This window comes from Planococcus citri, chromosome 3 (genome assembly GCF_950023065.1).
Source record: "Planococcus citri chromosome 3, ihPlaCitr1.1, whole genome shotgun sequence".
Classification (NCBI taxonomy): Eukaryota; Metazoa; Arthropoda; class Insecta; order Hemiptera; family Pseudococcidae; genus Planococcus; species Planococcus citri.
The window spans coordinates 23,982,466-24,006,285 of NC_088679.1; the positions used below are offsets into that span (position 1 = coordinate 23,982,466).

At 36.0% G+C, this 23,820-nt stretch overlaps 2 protein-coding genes across 3 annotated transcripts in view; one reads left to right on the forward strand and one right to left on the reverse strand.

Annotated features, from left to right (window-relative positions):
• Window positions 1–248: 248 nt before the first annotated feature.
• On the forward strand, window positions 249–4,971 carry LOC135839308 (Y+L amino acid transporter 2-like). The gene is made up of 13 exons (XM_065355290.1): window positions 249–380; window positions 601–784; window positions 889–1,111; window positions 1,237–1,352; window positions 1,426–1,551; window positions 1,654–1,753; window positions 1,887–1,931; window positions 2,037–2,160; window positions 2,326–2,429; window positions 3,233–3,329; window positions 3,468–3,617; window positions 3,920–4,097; window positions 4,273–4,971. The coding sequence occupies exons 1-13, from the start codon at window positions 306–308 to the stop codon at window positions 4,329–4,331; spliced, it is 1,581 nt and encodes a 526-aa protein (XP_065211362.1). The 5' UTR covers window positions 249–305; the 3' UTR covers window positions 4,332–4,971.
• Window positions 4,972–6,126: 1,155 nt separating this feature from the next.
• Window positions 6,127–23,820, reverse strand: part of LOC135839312 (uncharacterized) — a 226,154-nt gene continuing 208,460 nt past the window's right edge. Inside the window, exons 5-6 of one of the 2 annotated variants that reach the window (XM_065355296.1) lie at window positions 12,033–12,270; window positions 6,127–6,547 (exon numbers count right to left, since the gene is read on the reverse strand). In XM_065355296.1, coding sequence (XP_065211368.1) covers window positions 6,465–6,547; window positions 12,033–12,270 — 321 coding nt within the window. In that variant the 3' untranslated portion in view covers window positions 6,127–6,464. Of the gene's footprint in view, window positions 6,548–12,032; window positions 12,271–13,441; window positions 16,444–23,820 lie in introns of those variants that run through there. The other variant, XM_065355298.1, reaches the window with a different exon arrangement.

The following is a 23,820-nucleotide window of genomic DNA, read 5'->3' on the forward strand; positions in this document are numbered from 1 at the left end:
ACGACAGGAGCGGCGGTGGTCTAATCGAGTGCGGCCATGTCCACTGGCACTACCACCATTGTCGGCTGCAGCTTTTAATTAATCAATTAATCGTGGACCGCGAATTCGGCCAGTCCGCCAGTCCGCCAGTCAGGGTAAGAAAGAAGCACGTTTTTGTATGTAATACGGATGCGGCGGATAACTAGCAATAATTTTTAATCCTCGCGTAGGCGTTTGTTGGTTTCCGCAGTCGCAGTCCTAACTGAATCCATGTGTGGATGCGGCGTTAAACCAGCATCTACGAGAAAAATTTACTCTTCGTAGGTATGTACGTACTCATAAGCTGCCATAGTCTAGTGTCAACGGTCAAGTGTGATTGTCACTGTTGGTCTACCATACGAGTAAATTGAAATGTTAAATGTTTGTTACTCTTACTTTAACTCTCACTAGTGTCTAATCTACATAGGAGTAGTCTAGTGAAGATTCGCGCTTTCGTGCTTCGTGCATCTACATCTACAAATGCTTTGTTCGAACATGGCTATGGAGATGGAGATGGATTCGATCAACGACAAACTAGACACACTACTTATCGTAATGGTATGATTTCTGTATTTCACGCAGATCAAGATGAAGATGGCTGGCACGACGACTTCCAGCGATACAAGCGCAGGAACTGGTCGACCACGCGAACGCGAAATTGAAAGGTCCTACAGTAGCGACGCGTTCCGAGAAAAATTTCAAATGAAAAAGGAGCTCGGCTTACTGGAGGGAGTCGCCATCATTTTGGGAATTATTCTAGGATCGGGTAAAACGTTGAAAATTTTGAGTAGACTACTCGTAGCTTAGTGTAGGTGAGTTCGAGTAGATTGTGGATATAGATACCTATAGCGGCGTACAACTTTGTTACAGGCATATTCATATCGCCGAGCGGCGTTTACGAAGAGGCCGGGTCGTCCGGCTTCACATTGGTCATATGGGTGCTATGCGGCGTTTTGTCTATGATAGGCGCCATGTGTTACGCTGAACTGGGCACTTCTATACTCAAATCGGGAGGCGATTACGCCTACATTCGCGAAGGTTACGGCTCATTACCAGCATTTCTTTTCTTGTGGGATGCTGTCATTGTGTTTGTGTGCGTATCATTCTATGATTCTACCTCTGTCCTCTACCTATATACAGCTATTACCTACTCACTATTTGATGACTAATCTTTCATACCTACCTATACTGTTACGGTTACTGTTTGATGATTTGCAGACCAACAACGAACGCTATAATGGGCCTGACTTTCGCCAATTACATCACGCAACCCTTTTTCCCTGGCTGTGCTCCGCCTGACACCGCCATTAGATTGCTGGCTGCCGTCATCATTTGTTAGTACTCGACACTCGTACCACCCTCTAGGTAGGCTAAACGCGTTGATTTTTGCAAATTTTACTTTTCTAGGTTTTTTGACGTTCATCAATTGCTATGACGTGAAGCTAACCACTCGAGCTCAAAATATATTCATGTTTGCCAAAATTGGCGCTGTGTCTGTGATCATAGTCGTCGGACTAGCAGCCTTATATTTCAGTAAATACTCGTACCTATACGTAGATAGCTAATTCTAATTTGAGCGATCTTATCGACCTTCACCTAGATCTAATATCTAATTATGGTCCGTCGTTCCGCCAGATAAAGGCGCCAATTTTGAGAATCTGTGGCAAGGCACAACCAACAACCCTGGCAAAATGGCGATAGCGTTTTATTCAGGAATATTCTGCTATTCTGGATGGTACGTAACAGCAGGCTAACAGACTATACAATATACATAGGTACCTATAGTTCCTACAATCGTAGGTAACTATACTTGTACCCTGATCGCTGATCGCTGATTGCTGTTTACTCTCTCTCTGTCTTTATTCCAGGAGTTATTTAAATTTCATGACCGAAGAGCTAAAGGATCCTCATGTGTAAGTCTCTGCTGAACCTACAACCGTACCGTACCTTACCCTACACCGCGTACAATAAGAGTCTATGTACTTACAGCTGTTTCTCCTTGTCTTTGTTTTGGGCAGCAATCTTCCAAGAGCTATTTACATTTCTGTACCGATCGTCACATTGATTTATGTACTGGCCAACGTCGCTTATATATCCGTACTAACTCCTCAAGAAATGATATCATCTCACGCCATCGCAGTCGTAAGTACCTCTACCATACCAACGAGTAAAATACTCGACACTCGTACCTTCAGGCTTCAGCAAAGACTGCGATCTGCGGTATGTGTACTGCCGTGTAAGCTTAAGCCTAGCTGCAAGGATGAGGATGCGCGGATGCATTTTGTTTACGACTATTTGTATTTATAGACATTTGCCGAGCATATTTTTGGCTCATTCACCTGGATCATGTCGTTGATGGTTGCCGTCGGAGCAGCTGGTAGCTTAAGCGTACACATTATGACTTCTTCGCGGTATGTACCTACAAGTATATACATACTCCTACGAGTATGAGGAGCGATATTGCCAATATATTCCAAAGTGCCCTTAGTCCATTTTTTTCGAATGGCGTTTTTAAAAGAAATAACGTTTCAAAACGTTGAATTTTTTTTAGCGGTATCTGGCGGATGAAGTGTATACTGTATACCTACACCTACGTAGGAGTACACTCCTACATCATAAATCCACCCAAATAAAGTGTTAAACTCGCTTAAACAGACAAAGATTAAAGGGGGAATTTCAAAAGGTGCGTGTAGGGTGTTTCGGAATATCGCTCCTCATATCTACTTGCTACACGATCAACCGATCAACCGTGTGCAACATGAGCGTTTAGCGTAGCTTCAGTCATGATTTCTTCGAAGGAAGTTGTAGCCTATAGATATACTAGTACCTACTAAGTAGATAAAGGAATATTTTGAACGCAAACGATAGGAGTATCAACATTTTTGGCGAAATTCGATGAAAATAGGCATGGAATACCTATACCTACTCTCTAAATTTGAATGATTTTTACTGACCAATTCAGCAGATTTTTTACTGTTTTGCAGTAAAAAACTACTGCTTTTAAGAAGCCAAAATGTCGTGACTGCTAAGCAGTGAAATTTCACTGTTTCAAATTTAGAGAGTACATACACAATTACACATAGGTACTGAGACAATAAAATGAAAACACGTCTTTTGAAAGCGTTAATCTTATTTCACATTGCCAAAGCGGTATTCTGAAAATGAAACAATTTTCCAATTTACCTTATTTATCGCCGTTGTAAATTAATTTCAGCATGTGCTTTGTGGGTGCTCGAAGTGGTCATTTTCCAGTCATGTTATCCTATATAAACATCCATAAGCTAACACCTACTCCTTCTTTGGTGTTCATGGTAAGTGTGTAGGTGTAGAAAGGAGGCTTTTTCTGCTTTTTCTGGCTTGATTCGAAAGATTCTCTCGATTTCAAGAGGTGAATTCATACAGGGTACAGGAGCATAACAAAATTGTTTTTTTTTTTTTTTTGTTGGCAGAGTATTTTATCGTTGGTGATGCTATGTACTAGCGATATTTATGTATTAATTACATATTCGAGTTTTGTCGAGTCCTTCTTCATAATGCTATCCGTGTTCAGTGTACTACTTTCGAGATGGAATAAGCCTAATTTACAACGTCCCATCCGAGTGAGTACCATCGACATAATACATATTACATATTACGTATCAGGCTACCTACAGGTTTTTTGGATCAAGTATAGGTTTACAGAAAATCAGTAGGTAATTTTTCCATCGAGTCTCTAGATGTTCGGCGAATAAAGTAGGTACCTAGGTACTTACTCGTACCTAATAAACAATTGGTTCTCTCCTTCTAACCTAGGTAGAAGTACCTATCTATTTTGTGATTGCAAAAGTGAAACGTGAAAAGTTAGGTTAGGTACCGATCCTATACCGTATAGGCGTATACCTACTTGTTTTTCAATTTTCAGGTGCCACTCGTTGTTCCTATAATTTTTGTTATTGTGAGCTTATTTTTGGTAATACTGCCGTGCTACGTGCGGCCAGTGCAGGTCGCAATTGGCGTATCAATAACACTAGCGGGTTTGCCAGTGTACTTCCTTTTCATACAATCTCCTCACAGGTCCAGCTGGTTCCATAATATCATTGGTAAGTACATACCCCACGGTACCTATACCCACTTGTTCGAATAGATCTGAACCAACATGTTAGGTCTAGTCTAGCGTACCTAAACCTATAGATATGTACATATCTATTATCTACTATGAGTACCTAGTTGTCTCAAATAGGTATGTACTTATATTGTAATTTTTCCATTTTACAGAGGAGTCGACGCGGGCTGTTCAAAAATTATTTTTGTGTACTTGCGAAGATGATGCGTGAAAGCAGCGCAGTTCTGCGCCATACTCGTACCGAATTATTTTCCGTTCTGTTCTGTTCAATTAATTTCATCTACGAGTACTACATGTTACCGCTCCGAGAGGGTGCGATTACACTCGTAATTACTTATTGCCATTAAGCAAGATTATTTTGCGGAGAATTACCTTTTACGAGTCGTGTGTCTAGGTACTTGCCCGCAGCTATTCCATACCAAGGCTCATATAGGAGTAACACTCTGGGTGAGATTCCTGACAGTTCCCTGGGATCTTTCTTTATCAGCCATAAACGTCAGATATTGTCCACTCCTGTGATTATTTGAGCACTTGCTCCTATTGAGTCAACCTCTCGACACTGTCGACAGCTTTGACTCACTGAGGTTAATTTGGCAATGGTGTAGAAATCATCTGCAGGGTTTTCCCCTTGTGGTCTTATTGTTGAGGCCTGCACACCATATTGTGCCTCAAAGCACCCATACTGATACCAAGAGGTGTATTCTCCACAATTTGATTCATATTTATGAAACTTTTATCTGGACTTGAATTAACTGCACCTACTTATGTATTAGTTTTAAGTTGAATTATTATTTTTTCTCTGGAACTACTCGACCAACTGCTTTGAAAATTATAACATAGATTCTTCTTGAGTTTTTTTAATTTTTCTACATAATCATCGGATAATTCTCAATAGGCACTTGTTATACCGATGAACTATACACGATAATCCATCCAAAGAAAAATTCTGTAGTGATTTTTGGAAGAAAGCAGACACCGCTAGTCCGCTATCCTCACTTTGTCGTCAGTTTTGAATCGTTGTCCTTCTAATGCCTTCTCTAATATGTACATATGTACCTACACTGCACTTATTAGCCACCCAATTGTGCAATTACACGCCGACTTTCTCAAATTGGTTTCTCCATCACTCCGTGCAATTTCAAAATTGGAAATTTACAAAATTTAACAAAAAAAAAAAAATCCCGAATATCAGTCGATGCTCTATTGTTGACATGTCGACTGTCGAGTCCGCCGATTATGGTTTCACATCGTTTCGAACGGAGTCTTCGGAAAATGTTCAAAAATTCCAACGACTAGGTCGAAAAATTTCAGTAAAATCCGTTGAAATGAACTTGAGCGCAGCGCCCACGAAATGTACTCGTAGATAGGTAACTAGAATTTCTTCCTCGACCAATCACCCATCGCCGAGCCGAGCCGTTTTTTCAAAGTTGGCTGCGCTTCTACCTGCTCAGCTGAATTGTAAAATTTACGCTCTCTCGGCTAATTTGGTGAAATTTTGATCTTTAAATTTAATCCTCCTCAAAAACTGACAAAAAATCGAATAGGCAATGTAATGCACCCGAATGCACCTATAGATAGGTAAGTATACTCGTCCAACTCGAGACTCGAGTGATTGAAACCATAACTGGGCGAGTGCCGAGTGGTAATGTACTCGTATGTATTCGGGTATTTTTGCATGCTTTTTAGATTTGTGATTCATTTGTACGACTTGTAACTCAAGTAGGTAGGCTATACCGGGAAAGAGGAGGAGAGGGTGTGGGTCTGCGGGTGTTACTGAAAATGTGCATTACATTTGATTGAAATCTGATTTGTTTGTTGTCTGTTTTGTTGTTCAAAGCATCTGTCGAGTTACTGACTTACTTGCACCATTGAACTAAAGCTCTTTACATTGAACTGTCGTTATCAAGCAGTGTTGTCAGTTTGATGATTTTAAAATAATTTTCCAAAATTTATAACATCAATATTTATTTGTATTTCACTATTTAAAAAAAAAAAAGGAGGAAACATGATCGGTAATATTGATTTTAATGAAACATAACAAAACTATTTACAAGTCTTAAGGTCTATATAAATACATAGTTAACTTATTACAATATTACGTAACTATATAATTTATTGTTTACAAACACGTATAACAAAATATCTACAAAATTATTAAATTCTTATCGTCGGGGGTTCCCCTCGGTTGTAAAAATCGTACTCGCATTACGGGCTCGAGTTGTACATATAACATCGAATTTGTCGGAAATTCGAACAGTCGTCTTTTTTTTTATTTTTCGCCGGCACGTGCCTGCCTTTAGAAAAATAAGGCAGCGAAAATTTAACAATATTGGGTAATGACGCGTTATCTAAAGACAGAAAGAATTAATCCGTGGAGAGCCATTAACACCCACAAATATAACGTATACGGCGTGGTATTTGATATTCCTGAAATACAACAAATAATATTTATCATTTTAATGTATTATATTATATTATTCGAGAGCGTGGCATAATTTAAATGTACGAATATTTTATTCACTAGAATGAAATAATTTCAATGAAAAATTCCTATCGTTTGTTGGTCTCGAACTTGAACTACTTTTTGAAAAAAAAGATAGCATTTTGGTATCTCAGTTTAGATGAAATTGGGCTTTACCACTCTTTTATTATGGCGTATTGGTTTTATTGTGTTGGTCTTTTAAAAGTCGTGCTGTATCCGCAATGTACGTACGAGTACTTTCCACTTGGTGCAATATTATGATTGTCTATAATGTTAGTTCATAAAAAGCCCATAATCTATTCGAATCACTTTGAATGCATACATATGGTAGGTACGAGTATGCTACATAATTTAGATCACGTTTCGCATTGTATCAGGTTAATTTGAGACCAAACATAGAATGAAATTCGAATGATAATTCAAGCTGATTGCTTTTTATTTTATTTTTTATTTCGCCTTTGTTGGAAATTTATTCACATACAGAATCACGCCTAGCGTAAAAGTTCACGTTAATTTTACTCTTTACGCATACGCAGAACTGTAAAAAGAACGCCGAATGTCGCTATATCTGTCGTGATAAATCAGTTTCTCGATAAAAACGTCTAAATATAACAATTCCGTCGATAATCTATTTCCTCGATTTGTTCTTAAAAAGTGATACATCGACGAGCTCACACAGCGAAAGAGAGAGAAGAAAGTCGAAATGAAAAAAATAGATTAAATCTAAACGCGCGGAGAAATGAAATGATAAATAATGGCTACAGTAAAGACTGCCTTGAAAGCCTGAATACATAAAATTCCTATTAGCAAAAAAGCCTAAGTCTTTTAAAAATTTTCTCTTTTTGTGAAAAAAATTTCGTTTGCGTCAAATGTAACGAGGCAGCTTGTCAACAAAGCCAATACACTTATACGAAAAAAAGGAGGGGTCTGTTTCGAGAAAAACATGCTTTTCCAATGTGCTTTTTTCCCCCTTTCGCTATACATTATTTTCTTCTTTAAAGATAAATATTTTTCCAGCATTTCTTTAAAATTATTGTCCGTGTTTTTTTTTTTTTTTATCTGAAATGTGCTATTTAAGTGGAAGATTTATAGAGACGGTTGTGTGTCTCGGTTCAAGTTTTAAAGTCGGCTGATAGTGAGGGATACGAATGACCTTGAGAAGCGATCCGATTTTTACGTTGGTGGTTGATTTTGTGGTTTTGTGTTGATGTAAATTTTTTTCACGCTGTGTGATGTATGATGGGTAATCTGATATGAGGAATTTTAAATACTTGTCTTATGAGTGTTGTTTAATTTTGAAGGAATTCTGCACCTGGATCGAATATCAGAAAATTTCAGCCCCCCTCTCCCTCTGACTGAATGATTCTTCGTACGAACATTGGTTGTGATATTTGGTGAAAGAGGAGAGATTCGTCGAACTTGGAATCAAGGTATTCGTTTTCAAATACGGGAGGGGGGGTTGAAAGTAGATAAAAGATGTAGTTCTGAAATTGTGTTGAATGAACTTCGGATGGATTTAACGTTTAAGTTTTTCGATTTTCAAAAAAAAAATTGGATGTTTTTTTAATAAAAACTCGTAATTTGCAAGATTTTCCAACTGAGAATCTGAAAGTATCATTTTTTTGAAAATTCTGTAGAAACTCACGAAAATCAGGTTACAGTTCGAGATTAATTTTAGTGAAAACCCTTTTTTGCATTTTCTTTAAATATTTAAACATATTTTTTTATTGTTCAAAATGATTGAATTTTGAACTAGAAATTCCAGGTTTTTTTTTCTCACGATTCGAATATTTTTTTCTAGCTGCCATTCGTGAATCATGAAAATTACTAGCCATGAATCACGTTCACGGGTCATTTTTTATCTCGTTTTCTTCATCAAATAAAATTACTTCCAAAGGTTCGATTTTTGCAAAATTTTACTCACATTTTGACATATTCGTATTTCATCAATTTTGAATGATATTATTAGCATTTCGTGCCAAGTTCACCTCAATTTGATTCTCTCAAATTTTATTAATTTTATTTGTCATGTTCATAAATTTCATAATCGACACAATTGAATTTTCAAACGATTTGCCACGATTCTGAGATTCATTTCATTTTGGTTATTTTTAATTGTTCTGTGTCATTTTAACAAGTTTCAACATTGTTGAAGGCATCTTTTGCTAAATTTTTTAAAAATCAACTTTCTCCTTGTATGTAATTTCAAGTTTTTTTTTTTTGCTACACTTTTGGTGCTGTGTTTCTGTAAACGTGTAATTTTTGCCAATTTTAATTCAGTAATAATGATGATTCAATAATTTTTTATAAATTTTGTTGTGCTGTTTTTTTCCTCTTCCATTGAAAAAGTAATTTTCGATTTCTGAAGACTCGATTTTTTGAATGTGATATGGTATTATTTTTGTATAGTTTTGATGAATTTTCAGAATATTTGGTCAATTTTCAATAATGCAGGTGACTTGCAAGGTATTCAAATTTCGACACATTCAACAAGGTTTAATCGTTTTTATGGTAGTTTGATGTTTTGAGCAATTGTTGCAAAGATTTTGTTGAAATTTCATCTGGAGTATTTTTGGTATCTTTCGAATGATTTCTCATTTCTATGTAAATTTTACTGTGTTTGTGATATACTTCGTGTGTTTTTTTCACAATCTCATTCAATTTCGATAATATTTAACGAATTTTTCGTAATAATTCCTAGATATAATTTTTTTTCATGTTTGATTATTTTTGCAACATTTTGCTCGATTTTGGCAGTGATTCATCAATTTTTATTGATTTTAATGATTTTTTAAAGTGACTTTTCGACGCGTTTTTCAAGTAGTTTTTTGGCCCCTTTGCTCAATTATGTTGATTTTTCATCATTTTAGAAATGAATGGGTGATTTTCAATAACGAAGAGGTTAATTCAACTTTTTTTTTGTGCTGTCTGCATTCTAAACAAATATGTGAATTTTGAAAATATTCGGTAATTTTTAGTGTACCAATTTCGCCTTCAACTGTTGAAGTTCTTATTTCCGTTTTTTTTTCTCCAAATAATGGATGATTAAACAATTAGCCGAAAATAGTATACCAGTAACGAAAGGAATAATTGACACATCTGGTAGATTGTCTCAAACACGATTATGAAACAATCGAAATCAATTCGTGATATTTATAATTATCCATCATGCTCCGAAAGTCTTTACTTTTTATTCACGATATTTTTCTCGTAAGTGTTCCTGTTCAACTACAATGAATCGAAATAAAACACTAAGGAGCCCTTCTGACAAATCCTCTACACCTCTTCTCTTGTATGTATTTATCTAACGGTGATATTTTCCCGGCAAAAATACTGGTCCCTATTTAAACAACTCAAGGAAACAAATTGATTTTTTCAGCTGTTAACTTATGGATGATTTCAGATATTTTATTGATGAAATTGAAGACCTCAATTTCTTTCAACCACACAATTTACGTTGCACTTCCAAAAATGTATCCAATTTCCTCGCAAATTCCCCATAGTCTCAAAAAAATGAGCACCACAAGGCTCTAATTCGGCCTTCGGGTCTCAATGAACTTCCCCAGCCACTTTTTTTTTTTGAATTGAAGACCTGTTCCCCGTACTGAACTGGGAATGAAAGAAAACCCGTTGAAAATTCATTCGCGTATAAAAATGCTGAATTGAATTTTAATCCGAAAAAGAATAACGTTGAATTTTTCTCATTGAAAGAATTACCCACTTGGCTAAAGTGCTAAACACGGAATCATCGTTCGACTGTGTTTATTTTCAACTTAACGCATAGAGCCTTAACAGCAAAAAGCCCTCGAAAGCTGCGAGTATTCGTACATTTAAACGTGCACGCTGAAGATTAATACATTTTAACCATAATATTACGCGTGTATAGTCGAATAATTGCATAAAATGCAGGAAAAAGAACCTTTTTTTTGTTCATTTGTTGAGACATCTCGAGTGGGTTACTAGTTGGTAAAGAGCACAGCTTACATAGTCATTTATTCCAAAGGAAAATATTACCTTTTTAAAAATTGGCCGAATATGGTGAACTTTGAAATATGTTTTTTCGAGTGTACACAAAACTTGAAAGTAAAATTTATGGTATGCGGGTCAGTGGTCATTTGGAGTGTGATATACCGCAGGTAGACTCGTGTTTTTTCCTTTTTTACGCTTTTTTTTTTTTTTTTTTTTTTTTTTTTTGTTCTATAATCATCTAGCTTTTTCATTTCGCGAAGTAAAAAAATTTCGAAGCGAAATGCGCGCGTTTTACTTTACATGAAAATACGTAGGTAATATTTTTACTCGACAAATTGTTACCGTTTCTTTGAAGCGAGTTAGTTTTCCTTTCATGAAAAAGTTTCCTTAAAATATTATTTTTGTTTGCTTAGATTTGTTGTGTTTTGACGAAAATATGTGTACTACGCGTACGCCGCCGTTAAAGTAGAAAATTCGCAATTTCATTGCGATTAAAGTCGAATACACTTTTTTTCTCAATTTTCTACGTTTACAACGGGTTAAAACGAAAAAAAAAAAAAAGCGCACGGAGTAAAATTATTTCGACTTGAATGCTTTTGTCTCATTTATGTTTTCGTATATATCTTGACGAATGTACACTTTTTTATTTTTTTATTTTCATATTGTACTCGGTATTTATTCTACTTTAGACGTGAAATTTTTATTGTTAGATTAGCCTTTTCGTGCAGCTGAATAGCTTCGTTGAAGTATACGAAATATATGTAGGAGGATTGCATTAGGAGGATTTGAAAACGTACGAGATGTTTGCCCTCCGTAGGCGTAAGTCTGTCTAATTGCGATTTTTATTTCTCTTTAAATCCAAGTGGAAAAAAATTAGCCTCGTAGAAGTGAAAAATTCACGTAGCGTTGACTTTTCTGGTTCAAGAATTGGAATTTTTTGATGGCAAATTGAAATCGAACGAGAAAAAATGCGTAGACGAATTGTTTAAGAGTCGAAAACAACATCGAGACTGTCAAAGCCTCCGCTTTTCGGTTTTTTTTTCTTCCTCTTCTTTTAAACCAAAAAATAATTCAACTTGTTTCATTCAAACTACTTTCGAAAAATTTGGGTCTGTTCCAAATTGAAAAAAACAAGCGAATTTTTCAAATAAAATCAATTTTGTTAAACTTGCTAGCATTTTAAGCATTGATTTTCACGCTGATTTATCGTTCATTTTCAATACTTAGGGAGATATTCGGACTTTTATTACCCAAGTTGCGCGATTGAAAAAGCTTTCTCATTTATTCGACCCGGTTTTTCGCTATGGAAAAATAGTGCCATTAATTTGAGAATTTGTATGTGTGTCTTTTTTTTCCCCTCCTTTCGACGTCTTTTCGTTAGATGGCGATGATTATTTGTAAAAAAAATCTACATACGAGTCTACATCTATCTTGGAAAGAATATACGAAAATATGTTATACCTGTTGCGGTATCGTAGCTGGTACCCATTATGGAAGCCAATTTTGGTCGTTCTTCTTCTAACACTATTTCACTGGATACGGTAAATACTCTGTACACGTCCGCTGTGCAGACAATTTTTAATTTCCCGACGTGGAAGCTGGTCACTTGGAATTCGATTCCGGCGATTTTTACGTATTTGACTGGGTCGACGCTTTCATTTGTCTCGATTACTGTTACATTCTCGAAACTTGGTTTCATCTGTAATGTGAAAATATTCGTTTGATTATCGTTCTGACAGCGGTGTGCGACGACGTGAGTGATGTAATGGGATATTGGTGCGATTTGAGTGTTTCGATATTGAATCAATTTAAACACGTTAGACAGACCATGTTTAATATTAAATTACGAGAAGAAGAAGATTGAGAAAGAAAAATTGTGAGAGAGTTTGATTGTTGTAAAACGTTCGAATTTTCGGTTCAGTTAAAGTATTAATTTGTTGAGTTGCCCTTTTTGTCTTTCTTTCTTTATTTCTGAAGTTGCCTATTTAATTATGGAATTGAAGGGTTTAATTCCAAGTCGGCCTAAGTCCATTTTTTCCGTTTCGAGAAAAACACAAATAAGTGTTTTTCTCGCCCTTCCGCTTCAATAATAAATGATGTGATTATATGGTTGTGAAGCTTGATCTTTCTGCTTTAAAGTACCGTATTGGTATTTTTTTAATTTTGCGTATTTTCAGCTCCAGAGCGCGTCAAACAGTCAGAAAAAGTGGACTTAGGCCCATTTGGAATTATCTGATGTTAAAAATTTCGAAAAAGAGCTGAAAAACGCGTTTTTTCAAAAAAAAATTCACGAATCATCAATTTAATACATTTCTGAAACAATTTCATTCGAAGCACCTTCAAATTTCGTCTCTCAAAAATCGTTGAAAAACTTGAAAAAAACCGGCACAACCGCACTTGTATACAAATACTCTTAAAAAATGTATGATTTAGGCCACTTTGGAATAATCAGCTGTTTTTTTGAGCCGGCAAAACAGCGCTCCTGAGCGAAAAAAGTAACGCCAGGTGTTGGGACAAGGTGATAAAGGTGTTAACCGACCTGTACCACCAGATGGCGCTGCTAACTCAAAAATGATAAAAATGGACTTAGGCCGACTTGGAATTAAACCCTTCAATTGGAGTATATTTTCAAGCATTGGATTTTTTGCAAAAAAAAAAAAACAAGAAAAATTTTATGTAAGTATCGGGAAAAGTTGAAAGAATTTTTCCAACTGACAAGAGAAGTCACCCAAACTGACAGAACAGTTTTTGAACCAGGTAAAGCTAAATCAAAAAAGCATGCAAAATACATCACTGGCCAAAATTCCAAATTCCAAAGTATATTTTTCACTTTGAGTGAATTTTTGAAAATCGAAGGATAGATAGATAGATAGATAGATAGATAGATTTATTACATTTTTCTTTCATACAGTACAATCTTATAAATACATATACGACCCCACCAGTACCTTTCGGTGAGCGGGGGATCGGTTCTCTCAACATTACACAGACATGAATAAAAACAAAAATAAGAAAATAATAAAAATAAATGAAATAAAGAAACAAATAGATAGATAAGTAGATAAAAATTAACCAACACTCAGCCACTAGAAAATAGAAAAACCAGAGAGTGAACAATACCCTACAATCAATAATTTCAGACAACTTGCTGTAATAGCTCGGTACACCACAATAACATTCATTCATCTAGGAATCATTCTTTTGAAACTATTTACACTCGCGTTTTTACATTCCACTGGCAAACTGTTGTACAGATGGGCAGCAAAGTATCGAAAAACTGACCTAGACATTGACTTTCTCCAGCCAGGGAGCGGAACAACACCTGACGCAGCACGTCTAGTACATCCTCCCCCCACAGCATAGCCAAATGCGTCTCTATACCTGTGCATCAGAGATAACACAGTGATGTAATAAATTTGCCTCACCTTAAAGATACCCAAAGAACGGAAAACTGGCCGAGAGGGAGCGTCCCAGCGTTCACTAGCAACTAACCGAGCGGCTCGCTTTTGAAGCATCAGTAGTGGCCGGATCCAGCATGTAGCCGCACCCCCCCCCCCACACTGCGATCCCATACCTCAAGGTACCCTCAAACACAGCCACATAGAACCTCCGAAGATGAACACCAGACACCAAACCAGACAGGTAGCGAATTAGATATACAATTTTAGATAATTTTGCCCTCAAAACCAAATAGAATATTGAAAAATCTAAATCACACCAAATTAGCGTAGAAAACTGCAATTTGGTGCGTGCTCAATTGTTGATATCTCGAATCATTAGGAAACAGTTTTGAACCGTTTTCACCAGTTCTGGAGCCTCCAGCAGAATTTAAAAAGTTGAAAGTATGTACCTAAAAAATCACTCCATAATTAAGTGAAAATCCGCAGTTTGATTTGTACCCTAATTTTGACATGATGATGTATATTATTTGAAATTGTTTTGAAGCCTCCAACTACATTTCAAAAATTTCGTCATTCAGAAAGTGTTTAATTTGTACCCTAATTTTGACATGATGATGTATATGATTTGAAATTGTTTTGAAGCCTCCAACTACATTTCAAAAATTTCATAATTCAGAAAGTGCCATGAAAAGTGACTAAATCAACTGAGAAATGCGTTTTCAAACGAACTTGAGGCAAAAAAAAACATCAGATTTTAGTGTACTCGTATGGTCTGTGATTCTGATCTGCGAATAGAAATTGAGCTATACGAAATGCGTTTGTCCAATCTCCACTTTATGCCACATTTAAAAATCTGAAAGTTTCCGTACGATTTTTTACAATTGAGGAGGTGGATAGCAGAACGCAATAACTCCATTTTTGTTTTTTTTTGGGAAATTAGGAAAAATGGTCAGGGGGGAAGGGTGGGGGGTCGAGTTCCAAAATTGGTGTCAAATGAAAGGGGAGGGTGCCATAAATAAAATTTCCACTCGATTTCAAAATTTTGGTCACCTGGGTAAGCACAGAGAGGATTAGAAAAATAAGTTATTGCGTTTTGAACGCAAATTTTTTTTTGGGTGTTTTTCTGCAAAAAAAACGTATTGTTTATTTGAAAAATTATAGAAAAAAAGTATGTTTAAGGCTATTCTCTACCCCTGTTATCAGTAGCAATTTTTGATGAAAACTACGAACTTTGGCCGGGGATTGTGCGAAAACTACTGGACGGATTTTCGTGGGGTTTGGTTTATTTTACTCAGAAAACATTCAAAAGCGAGGGTATGTCGAGATATTTTTGATTTATGTCATTTTGTGGCCGTCATTGGGAATTGAATGGAGGTATTATTGATGCTCAGATCTCCGTTGGAAAAGCTAAATTGGAAAATATGGCTACATACCCTCGCTTTTAATGATAAATTATTAGCATTGGTGAAAAAAAATTGAAAGAATTTTGAAAATTCACGGAGAAATCCCCGTCTGAAGTTTAGATGGGAGCGGGTCGCGGGACATAAGTACGACTAAATTCGTTCACTCGATTACATGCAATCTTATGAACGAACGATGAAAATAACGAACAAATCGGCTTCATATTTCGAACGTTTTCACTGGGGTAGAGAATAGCCTTGATCGAAAACTTTCAATAAAAAGCTGGAATGCGAAATTCAAACAATTACTGTCTGTGATATAGCATTCAGAGAGTAGGAACGAAAGCACAATTTTTTTTAGTAACTCCTACCCAATGAGTTTCAGTATCTACCCGATGAAAAAAAACAGTGTTACCATATCTGCGCAACTGAAATGTATAAAAAGTAGTGGAGTTATTGCGTTTTGCAAACAAAATCTCATTTTTTAATGCATTTTGCTCTAAAATCAGACTTGTTTTCCTCGATTGCGCTATGATGTTCAACTGATGGACAAAATCTGACACCGGGAATGGATTCCCCGTTGAATTTTACATAAGGATAGATATCTAACTCAATTTTCGTAATTTTGGAGTTATTGCGTTCTGCTATCCACCTCCTCAATTGGGCATTTGACATGCATACTTCTACTGTAACCGGTTGTGATATCTGAATTGTGTAAAAGATTTCAAAACAGAAAGAAATTATTGGTTTCCAAAATTTTGTTTTTTTTTCTGCCTACAATAGTGGACGTCCAGTCACAGAAAACCTCCTTTCACTGGTATCATACTCAGATCATCCGTCCCCCGGGCCCGCCGTTTGTAGATGCTGAGTTATGCTTTCGTGAAAAATTGTCGCTTTCGATTTTTCAAGGCAGTTTTGACTTAACATCTTCATTCCAGCTAGAACCATAATACATAGATGAGAAATTTGCTCTTTTGGTGGCGCTGAATTGCTAATTTTGTCCGGAATTTTTTCATGTGGTCGATCAATAATGTTGTTTGATTGAGAAGAACTATGCAAGACAGAAAAAAACTGAAAAAACAATTTAAAAAATTGATTTTAATATATAAGGATTATTTTGATCACGTTTCTTGAAAATTTCAAACAAATGTCTTTTACTCGTATGTAATATCGTTCCCTTAGCCCAGTCAAGTACAATTTGACCCAAACATATTATTAATTGCGATCAATTTTTTTTTTGGTGAATATTGCCTAGGGTGGTGTACTGAACAACATACTAAAAATTCTCGCCCCTACCCCTTGAGCTGATCCCCCCCAACTGTGGATCAAAACCCCCACCCCAAAATAAGTTTTTTGTGATAAACTCCCAAAATATCATCGTATGAATAAAATGAACTCAGTGATAATTTCATCGTCTCTCCAATACCTATAAAATGAGCTATCGATCAAGTTTCTAGCCCCAAGGGGGGGGGGCTGCCACCTCTCAAAGTGATGTGATTTTAATAATAATTTTACATTTTATGACTTGGGACTTGAAACCTGTTTCAATTGATCAAATGAAGTCAAAATCGGGGAATGGGATTCTTTTGAAAGCCTGAGTTGACCTCTGGAGTAAGAGAAGGTTCTAAATTGAAAATTACAGAAAAGTCATTTTTTGGAGAGGCATAATATGGCCTCAAAGGGATGAAAAGGGTCTAAAATCCTAACTTTGGTCATTACTCCCATTGTGATCAACATGTCCAAATTTTAGCTTCTCAGGTCATCCCACAGCTCATTCAAGGCGGAATTAAGCTGAAAATCCCCTTATTCACCTCTATTTTCGTTTTTTTCCACCTGAAAAAAATGGAGATGACCTATAGGAAGCTGAAATTTGGATATGTTGATCACAATGGGGTACTGACCAATAGTATGATTTTGAACCTTATTCTTTCATTCGGAGTCATATTATGCCCCTCCATTAAAATGACCTTTCTTGACCCTTCCCACTTCAGAGGTCAACTCTAGCTCCCAAAAGAATCCCATTCCTCAAGTTTGACTTTATTTGATCAATTGAAACAGGTTCCAAGTCCCAAGTCTTTGAATGTAAAATTATTGAAATAACGTCACTTTGAGCGGTGTTCGTAGCGCCATCCACCCCCTTGAGATTAGAGATTTGGTCGATAGCTCATTTGTTAGGTATTGGAGAGGATATGATATAATCACTAAGCTCATTTTAATCAAAAGTTGATATTTGAAAGTTTTTCGAAAAAAATTCATTTGAGAAAATTTGATCCTTTGTGGGGGGGGGGGGACTTTTAGCATGTTAAGGGCATCGGTGACGATATTCTCAACAAAAAAAAACTTTGATCGCAATCATGTTTGGGTTCACCCTTTTTCCCCCGCTATTTGACTGAGCTATCTCATAGGATGACGTTTTATGAATTGTTGGCCAATTTTCAGATGAGATTGTAAGTATAAAAATTTTCTGAATATTGTTGTGAGAAATATATTTCAGAATTCAAAACCTTACAAATTTTTGAATCCAAGGCAGAGAAGCGCTGGTTGCGTCATTGGAATGTCCTAATTTTTTCTTCCAGATACATTGACTGGTGCGCAAAGAGAGTATTTTTTTGAGATTTTCGAGGCGAAGACGGCGAAGTGCTATAGTTTCTATCAATTGGGTATAGTTCTTGAATGATGCAAAGTCATATTCGCTTTGTAGAATCGAAAACGAAAATTTTTCACGAGATCATGAAGCCCCCTTCAAAACCATGGGGGTTGAAAAACAGACGTATTTGTGCTCAGAATAGGTTGAAACATCCTTCCAATTTTCATGACGAAATGAGAATGTCCTATGCTGATGAAAGCTTGAAACCAGTCGCGCAATTCGATTTGAAATGCTTAAATTTCTCTTGTTTTTCCATTAAATACGAATTGGTGATTTATCACACAGCTACGTCGATATACAGACCAACTAACCGATTGAAATTAACATCTATTTTCGCATATGGGAAATTTTTCATATCCATATGATAATTCGATACTTAATAACAGCATTTATTGAATGAAGCTATAAAAATGGTGTAATCTACCTCACCGTATCCACGCTTAAGGGCACTCGAATTGAATACAGGGATAAATAAAAGCCGTCTAGCATATTATCAATTTTCATTTTTGTACTTTAATTTGGCAATAAGCCAAAACTCTAGTCAACATAAATGCCTATAAACACGGTAATAATCCTACACCGCCTCTATTCGAGCAAACCGATAAAAACAGTAAAACAATATAGTCGAATTAATATCGACTACGTGTACGTAAAAATTATTCCATATAAATGGAATCACTAGCCGCGTAAAACGCTTTCCTCATTTTTGGTTCATAATCAGTTGAAATATAGCGAAAATTTCTTGCAACTGTTTTGATTCCGGTACCTATTCGTGTTTTCGTTCATATTTTTCGTCCATATAATCGAATTTATTTTTAGTCCATACTTATAGGTTTCATCGAGGCGACCTTTTGCGTACTAGCGCTTCGTCATCATCTTTTTCTCGGGGACAAGACGCGGAAACGTTATATCGGACGCGAGTAAAATTATACGGTATTTGTGATGCTTTTACACTAAATTAAATTACGTATGGTAATGAATTCAAATTGGCTGTTTTCCTTAAAAAATCGCTATTGAAAAAGGTTCGGTGTGGGTGCGGTTGGGTGGGGGTGTAATTGACGCGAATGCGAACATTCTACTATGCCACCGCACCCACACCTCTCGCGTATACTGCAAACAACTCCTATATAACATCTTCGTTTTTAATCAGTTTTTCAAAATACGAATTTTTCATTCGTACCTATGCATACAGTGTTTCCCCGTACACATCTCGTTCAACGTTCGTCCTGCTGTACGGCGCCATGGCGAATTTTTTCACATTTGACGTGTTACATTTAAATTCCTCCTCGATATTTCGCGTCGATAGGTTTTTCCTGCTGTGCTGCAATAGAAAGAGGTTTCGTCTGCAGTGGGCGGTGAGTTAAGGGTACGTTTACGTATTCGTGTAAATTTTCGTTTGTTATCGAATTTGTATAGCGAATGCGATTTATACTCCGGCACAATATATATACTCGACGGCGCAAAATATACCTACATATTACCTTCACAAACGACCGTTTAAGAGGAAATAAAATCTACGTGTACAATGATTTTTGGCATATGACATGCTCGATTATACGAGTAGGTAATAGGTATATAGTATGTGAACGATGCGATGTCGGTGTATGAAAAATATATATGACGAGGATACACTCGACGTAATCGTAATATGTACTATGCCCTGTGGAATAGTTACCACCGTTTGAAAACTCGTCCTCATATCGTTGTATGTACTCGTACTTGGCCCAAATCGTATATGATTTTTACCAAAGTGAAAATCTCTTCTCTTTTATCCTCGCTATCAAAAGTGTCAATTTCATGAATTGGAAATTATTTCGCTGGTATTTCAATATTTCGACAAAAATCTGTTTTCCATCTCAGTCTATAAATTTCAAAATAATTTGAATGATTTTCCAATTTCACATTATAATATTATGTGATGAAATTAGGCATCCGTGAATCATTTTTTCAAAAATTATTTTCAGATGGATTCTATCTTCATTGAATAGGTCGTGGTTGAAAATAACATTATACCAGACAACTTGCCATTTGAAGAAAAAAAAACGAAATTTCAGATAAGAATCAATCTCGGATATTCAGAGAAATAATAAAGAAAAAGGATTTTTTTACCAACTTGATTTCGAGAAAATTTTCATTCATTTCAAATTTTTATCTTCAGTTTTGAAAAATCGCTGAATTTGAAGTGGTATCAACCTGGTGAACTGAAGATATGTTTTCAACTTCTTACGTACAATTGGAACGTGTGCGTGAAGAACCGCTCGCAAGCATTTAAAATTACGAGTAGACTCCTTTTCATTCTCGAATTGATGTTTTAACGAAGGAAAGTGTGGATATTATGATTGAAAAATATTTGTAAGTATAGACAGAAAAAAAAGGTATGTATGCCAAAATTTCTAAATCGTAAAAGCCTACTGAAAATTCTGTTTTCGTTGATCTGTGAAGAGTTCGACGACCTTTACAAATCGTGTTATTTCTTTATACATTGTGCATGAATATTGAATAGTCTAACGAGAAAACCTCTCGAGGTGTCCGCTACCAAATTCAACACCGAACAGGACTACAATTTTTGGAAAGAGCATGGTCTAAACCCCCTGTAACCAAAATTTGAGCAGTCGACGAATTTTTGAAAATATGAAATTTATTATTTTCAGCGATTTATGCTTTTTTGAAAAAAATATCTGAATTGTTGAAAAATGATAACTCAGTTCCCCGAACTGATTCTGAAGCCTCCAGCGCAATTTGTGATCTTTCCAGAATTTCAAAATTTCTCCAAAAGGCATGGGAATCAATAATTTCGAAAGCTGAAAATCGAGTTGTGTTGTATTTTCGATCTACCTACATGTCGAAGCAAAATGCTTAAATGTGTATTTGAGTTTCTAAAAAAGAACAATATGTAATGGCTCGTGATTTTAGCAAATTTTCATGTGCAATATAAAGAAAAAAGGCCGGATATAAATCAGAATCGTTTTCTAAATACGGTAAATTTAAATCGAGTTAAAATTTTCAATTGGAGGAATCGAAAATTATGTTGGAGGCTCCAGAACTGCCAGAAATGATGGAAGGTCCTAGAAAGATGAGCATGGCTCAGCGGCCCCCGAGAGCTTTGGAGGTGAAACTTATGTGATGCATAAGTACCCCCAAGATGAGTATTTTCCCTGAGTTTTGGGCTTCAGCTCTGAGTGGTTCCTGAGTAATTCCTCAAAAATTGGAAATTGTTTATAATTTTTTACTCAGGATTGACTCTGCTAATTTTTTTCAAACTTGAACCAAAAGGTCAGTAAGTCAGTATGCATAAGGGCCTTTCCCAAGAAAATCAGCAGCCCCCTCCTCCCACTTTTCCGCTCCAAAATTTGATTCAATTTTTCGAGGTTCCCTTACCCTTCAAGGCCTTCGAGCACACTTTTCGGGAAATATTTTTTAGATGCAATATTGATCGTAGAACAACTTATAACTTACCCAAAATTGTGTCTCGAGTGACCCATAGTCAATTCGACGAAAACCACCCCCCCCCCACCTGTAATAAGGTTAATACATATGTGGCACCTTGCTATGAAACTTCTGGAGTATTGTTAATAATGTTGTTGTTGTAATTTTTAAATGAAAATTGTGTGTTTTAGAGTCGTTATTCACTAATTCCTATTTAGGGGCAACGAAGCACCCACCTCCTCCTCAATTTTGGGGCAAACTGAAATTTTCAACATGGGTGTCGTTTTCATATGAATCGGACCCGCCAAGTCCGAAAATGTGGTTGAATTTTCATTCTGATACCCATTCTTATATGTACCTATGAAAGTTCATTTTCACAGCTCAATACGCCCCGAATGAGGTAATTATGGGTATCAGAATGATAATTCAACCTCATTCTCGGACTTGATGTGTCCGATTCGTATGAAAACGACACCCCTATTGAAAAATTTCACTTGGCCCCAAAATTGGGGTGAGGGTGAGTGCTTTGCTGCCCCTGAATAAGAATTTGTGAATAATGACTCTCAAACACATGATTTTCATTTAAAAATTACAACATGATTAACAATACTCCAGCAGTTACTTCAATAGCAGTTGCATAGCTAGGTACCATATTAACCTTACAAGCAAATAATGCCCGTCCTACGGACGAGTTACCCGTAAACCTTTATTTAATAAAAAAAATAATCACTCGTAACATAATAATTTCGTTATAAAATAATACTAAAAAAATCACATTTTTGACACCCTATACGTTCTACTAAATTAAAATTACCCTTCTAAATGTTTGATTTCCAAAATTTATCTACTTTTTTTTATCGCCATGAATTTTTCTTTTTCTTCGATGATCTCCAGTTCTCGTTTTGCATTCGAAAGCATTTCTGATTTTTAGAATGAATCTGTATTTTCATTATTCGAATATTGGGAAATATCCATTCTTGAAATTCTACTATTCTTTTCATTTTTTATCCAGTACATAAGTTAATCACCTCGCTCACATTCAGGTTGTATTGTAATAAATTATAGATGAAGTATTAACGTTCAATTTTTTTTTCCGTTGAAAGTTTTAATCGATGCATCTTCAATTGCAATAAAATAATTAATTTTCATATTTTCACTGCCCCTATCCCAAAATGACACTGTTACCTCTGCTGTTTCGTCGTAAAAAATACAATCTTTTTTTTATTACTGTTTTTCCATCAATTGTGAACGACTCCTCGTCCGAAATCGATTTTACAAATCCTACAAAATTTACTTTATTTCCTGTCATGTTCATGATAGAAATTATCGATGTAAATATTCCAAAGGTTAGGTTTATGTTTTATTTTTGAATTATTTTACTATTGGTCGTTAGTATTATTTCTAGGTACATTCGTCTGTCCTCGGTAACATGTTTGTTTTACATTACCGTCATGAATCGAATAAAAATGACCAGCTTTTGTAATTGGATCGAATTTTTTGCTGCAGTCATTGAAACATACAATTCTCATTGTATCCTGATCGTCGGAAAAACGAAAATCGAACCATTCTCCTTTCGATGGATCTTTATAGTTTGTCAATTTATTTTTGGTCTTGACTTAACCCTTAAGGGTTGAGGGGTAAGTAAGGGGGACCTCGAAAAATTGAATCAAAATTTGAGTGAGGGAGAAGTGGGGGGGGGATGGCTGTTGATTTTCTTGGGAAAGGTCCCTATGCATACTTACACTTTGGTTCAAGTTGAAAAAGAATTGGCCGAGTCAATCCTGAGAAAAAAATTATAAACGAATTTCAATTTTTGATGAATTACTCAAGAACCACTCAGAGTTGAGGTCCACAACTAGGGAAAATACTCATCTTGGGGGTACCTTAATCACTTTAGTTTCACCTCCGAAGCTCTCGGGAACCGTTGAATCATGCTTATTTTCTCAGAGCCTTTGCGGTGGGTGGGGGGGTGGGGGGTTGCTATCACTTGATATCAAGACATAATTTCCATCATTTTTACTGAATCCTTGTACATTCTTTCAACGAAAACATGAATCGCTACAAAACAAAAAATCTACATAAATTTGGCCAGCTGAAATTTTGGTTTGAGGGTTTCAGAACGTACTCCATTAAAAAATTGCGATCTGTTCAAATCGGAGGTAAACACCCAAGAGGCTCCTTTGTGAGAGCCAAGTTAACTTCGTACTGCACCCAATGAACTGAATGCTGGAGCTAGTTACGAAAATGTAATGATAATACTATGCTAAGAGCCATAAAACAAAAGTGTTTGAAATTTCAGATGAAATGTTTTTTTTTTTTTGTAATGTTGACGTCGTTGATAGGCGAAGATCCTTTGAAAATGTGTCATCATTATC